This window comes from Typha latifolia, chromosome 15 (genome assembly GCF_019914945.1).
Source record: "Typha latifolia isolate L0001 chromosome 15, TyphaL0001v2, whole genome shotgun sequence".
Classification (NCBI taxonomy): Eukaryota; Viridiplantae; Streptophyta; class Magnoliopsida; order Poales; family Typhaceae; genus Typha; species Typha latifolia.
In genome coordinates, this window is record NC_133100.1 from 2,001,060 (window position 1) to 2,005,297 (window position 4,238).

The 4,238-nt window shown below is 53.2% G+C and overlaps 1 protein-coding gene across 1 annotated transcript; it reads right to left on the minus strand.

The window, feature by feature from the left end:
• Nucleotides 1-3,135: 3,135 nt before the first annotated feature.
• LOC140802155 (uncharacterized) lies at nucleotides 3,136-3,702 on the minus strand. The gene has a single exon (XM_073157598.1). The coding sequence runs from the start codon at nucleotides 3,700-3,702 to the stop codon at nucleotides 3,136-3,138; it is 567 nt and encodes a 188-aa protein (XP_073013699.1).
• Between the last annotated feature and the right edge of the window lie 536 nt (nucleotides 3,703-4,238).

The window sequence follows — 4,238 nt, forward strand, 5'->3', positions numbered from 1 at the left end:
TTCCCATCTAGCTATTACAATCCTTCCCTTGTCATCTCTGATAACTGCCCCCGCTCCTGCTTGGCAAGCCCCAGCCCGGAAGGCCCCATCAGTGTTCAATTTCACTCGTCCCTCCCGTGGTCTACGCCACTCTTCCTGCATTTGTCTTCCTACTGTTGCATTGTCTGTCGTGGCCGCTGCATACTCGCTAGTCATGACTAGACTTTGTCTCGCCACCACTGCTGCACCCTCTAGGCTCTCACCAAAGGCCACTCGATTTCGCTGCTTCCAAATACCCCAGCACGTGGTCGCTATTAGCGCCCTGACATAGTCGTCACCTACAGTTCTCCTCCTCCATGTCGTAGTTATCCACTCTGGGTTCACTGACTCACACATCTCCGCACCCTCCGGTATTGCCGTACCCAACTTGGCCCACACTTCTTTGCTATATCGGCATCCATAGAACAAATGATCAATGGTCTCAATGAACAGACCGCATAGACTACATCTGTCCTCTCCTACTCGGATAGCATGCAGCAATTCTTTCTTAGGTAATCTTCCCCATAGGAGCTTCCAGCAGAACATTCGTACTCTAGGCTTAGCTTCCACAGCTCCCACCAGCTAGGCCACACTTCGCCCTCCGCAGGCTTGAGAAATCTGTAGATGGATGAAGCCTTCGGGATCCCTAGGGTGTGTGGCCACCATATCCACGTGTCCTTGACCCCTGCGGTAGCCAAGGTGGTGCTGGCTATCTCAAACGCCAACTCCACCCCAGCCACATCCACGAAGTTGTGTCCGCTGTTCACTCTGCTTCTAAGAACCTTCGCCACTAAAAGATCCGTGCGCAGTAAGTCTCGATGCATGATGCGCGGTTGCCACCTCCATGGCACTGCCGACGTCCATGGGTCGTCCGCAGCAGCCGAGTCATTTCCATCGCCAATCAGTTTCCTGTAGCCCATTCTGATGTCTCGCGCAGTCTTGTATAAGGCATTCCAAACCCCCGACGCCATCCTCCAGTTACCTTGTCGCCAAGGGTGCAAGCCACCATACTTTTCCTTCATGATTCTAATCCAGATCGCATTCTCCCCATTGAGGATACGGAACACCTGCTTGCCGAGCAGACTGGTCCTAGAGAGGTGCAGACTGCGCACTCCAAGGCCTCCCTCCCTCTTTGGCTGCGTCACCTTTCCCCAGCTTACCAGATGCATTCCTTTGTTACTGCCATTGGCCCATAGAAAGGCCCTCGCCACTTTATTGATCCTCTCCAGCACCGTTTCTAGCACCCATGAACAGCTCATCCAATAGATTGGGATTGCCAACATGGTGGATTGAAGCAGGGTTAATCTGCCGGCAAAGGATAGGCTGTTGTGTTTCCAGCCGGCAAGCTTCTTAGTCACTCTCTCCACCAGCCAGTTGTGCTCCCGAACCGTGACATGCTTACCAGATATAGGCACACCAAGGTATCTGAACGGCATCCTCGCTCCCGGCATCCCGGTAAGGTTGCGAATGTTGTCTGCTGCCCCCTTCTCCATCCAATTAGGTAGGAACAATTCTGACTTTGCTGGGTTCACCTTTTGGTTTGTGACTGACGAGTAAATATCCAGGCATTCCTTGATGGCTTCCACATTCCTCCCAGACGCCTCAGCCGTGACCAGCAGGTCGTCTGCGTAAAGCAGGTGTGACAGGTGAGCCTCCCCCACTTGATATCCTTGCAGCAAACCTCGAGCCATACGCTCTTTGAGCAGGCTCGATAGCAATTGCGAGACTAGAATGAACAGATACGGGGAAAGTGGGTCTCCCTGTCTTAGTCCGCGGTGGGGCGTAAGTCACTTTGTCGGCGAACCATTCACAAGTATGGCGAATCTTGGTGACTTGATGCAGGCGCTGATCCATCGACACCATTTGGACAGAAACCCCATGGCTTCCAACACACTTGGAACAGCCCTCCAACTCACCCTGTTGTAAGCTTTCTCCATGTCAAGTTTAAGCATCATTAGTGGATGCCGGTGCTTGTCATTGTTCATCGACTGTGCGATCTCCTGGGCTGCCAAAATATTGTCGAAAATATTTCGTCCCCTAACGAAGGCCACCTATTCCTGGTCCACTAGCCGTGGAAGAAGGCCCCTCAGTCTGCTTACCAGCACCTTGGCAATGATCTTATACGCCACATTGCACAGTGAGATCGGCCGGTAGTCTCTCACCGTGGCTGGTTTATCCACCTTTGGTATTAGGGTTATGAACGTTCGTCCCTATTGTTGTGGTAGCCTCTCCTGTTCGAAGAAGTACTTGACCGCTTCACACAAGTTAGCTCCCATCTCCTGCCAGTGCATCAGGTAGACCTCAGCCTATAGGTCGTCCGGCCCCGGTGCTTTCCCCTTCGGCATGCTTCGTAGCGCTCCTAGGATCTCGTCGTTGTCCACCAGCTTCAGCAGTCCCATCCGGTCTTCATTGGATATTTCTGGCAGCTCTAGTTCCTTCGGCAGCGCCCACATCTCCTCCTCGTTTGGTCCCCATAGCTCCTCGTAATGGTCAAGAAACTCTTTTGTAATATGGTCCTGGTCCAGGACCCAATCCCCCTCCTTTGACATGATCCGTTGGATCTTGTTCCTTCGTCCCCGTAAGGTGGCCGTGAGGTGGAAAAAGTGAGTGTTCCTGTCCCCCTCCTGCACCCATTTCAATCGAGACCGCTGCAGCCATTTCAGGTTGATCTGATGGCTTAGCGCAGATTTCCCGTTGTTTGATGAGTCCAGCAGCATCCAACTCGTCTCTGGCATCTCTTTCCTCCATCCTGTTGATTTCCACCCTTACCGACTCCATCTCTTTCTCCAGGCAGCCCAGACCTATTTTGCTCCATCTTCTAAGGTACCGCTGCATGTTCGTTACCTTGTGATTGAAGCCATGCATGGGGTTCCCATGCGCATTGCCCCTCTAGGTCCTTGCTATAATGTCTTGGCACTCCTGGTACTCCATCCAGTATAGCTCAAACCGGAAAGGCCTTCGTCTATTGTCCGGCTCTCCTTGGACCACGACTAGTAGTGGTGCATGGTTAGATGCAGACCGGTCCAAGTGCACCACTCGACTCCCTGGAAACTTACGGACCTAGTCCGTGTTCGCCATGGCTCTGTCCAATCTCACCCATACCCGATTGTGCCCAATCTAGTTGTTGCACCACGTAAACGGCACCCCTTCATACCCCAGGTCACAAACTCCGGCTTCCTCTACAAACTTGGCAAAATTGGAGGATTTCGGGCCGAGAGTAACCCGGACATAGCTCCTCTTCTCCTCCATAGACAGAATTGCGTTAAAGTCTCCGCCAACTAGCCACGGCAAGCCTAGGCTCCCTAGCCCCACCAGTTCTTCCCATAGCAGTTTCTGCTGGTCCAGCTGGTTACTGGCATAAACTGCCGTCATCAGCCACGTCTCGCCCTCACTGGAGGAGACCACCATGTGTGCCGCGTATCGCGACACCGCCACCACATCGACGTAACCAATCGCCGTCTTCCACAACAGTATCAGCCCTCCAGAGATTCCTTCCGCTGGTATTGTAAAAGAGGACCATTTTCGCCCCATCGCACGACTGACCCCCTTCGCCTTCGCCCAGTCTGCATGCATTTCTAACAGGAATACAAAATCTAGACAGTGTTCTCTACTCATGTCGCGGCACCTATCAAGCACATCTTTCTTCAAGGCGCCACGGCAGTTCCAGTAGATTGCTTTAAACATGATACAGGTTTTAGGGTTTACGCCATCCTGCCGCGCTTCGCAGCCACTCTTCCTTGGTCCACTTCTTCTGACTCCGCCACCCCTTTTCCATTCGTACCCGGAGTAGTAGGACCGTTGCTATTCTCAGTGCATACTATTGCCCAATACTCCTCCCTCGAGTCTTCCACCTCCATTGGATTGTGGTCACGGTTCAATGGTTTCGTGAGCACCTCCCAGAGCTTCTGCACCGCTCTACTATGCCCCTCGGTCGGTCCACTTGTCTCCATTGGTGGTTTGGTGCGGCGGCCGCGGACCCCGTCCTTGCACATTCCCATTGGGTATTTTGCTATCTCACCACCGCCTAGCTCTCTCCACATGGCCATGAAGGTAGTCTTCCCGCTTCTCTTCCCTCCCGTGCCAAGCCTGATGGCAGTACCGTTGATAGTGACACACTCCCGGTCTGGTTCCAGGCTCGTTCCCCTATCGCCCGAAACCACCAACCCCGTTTAGACAGATGGCCCAGGTTCCGTCAGCTTCTGATAAGCCATCTTGTCATC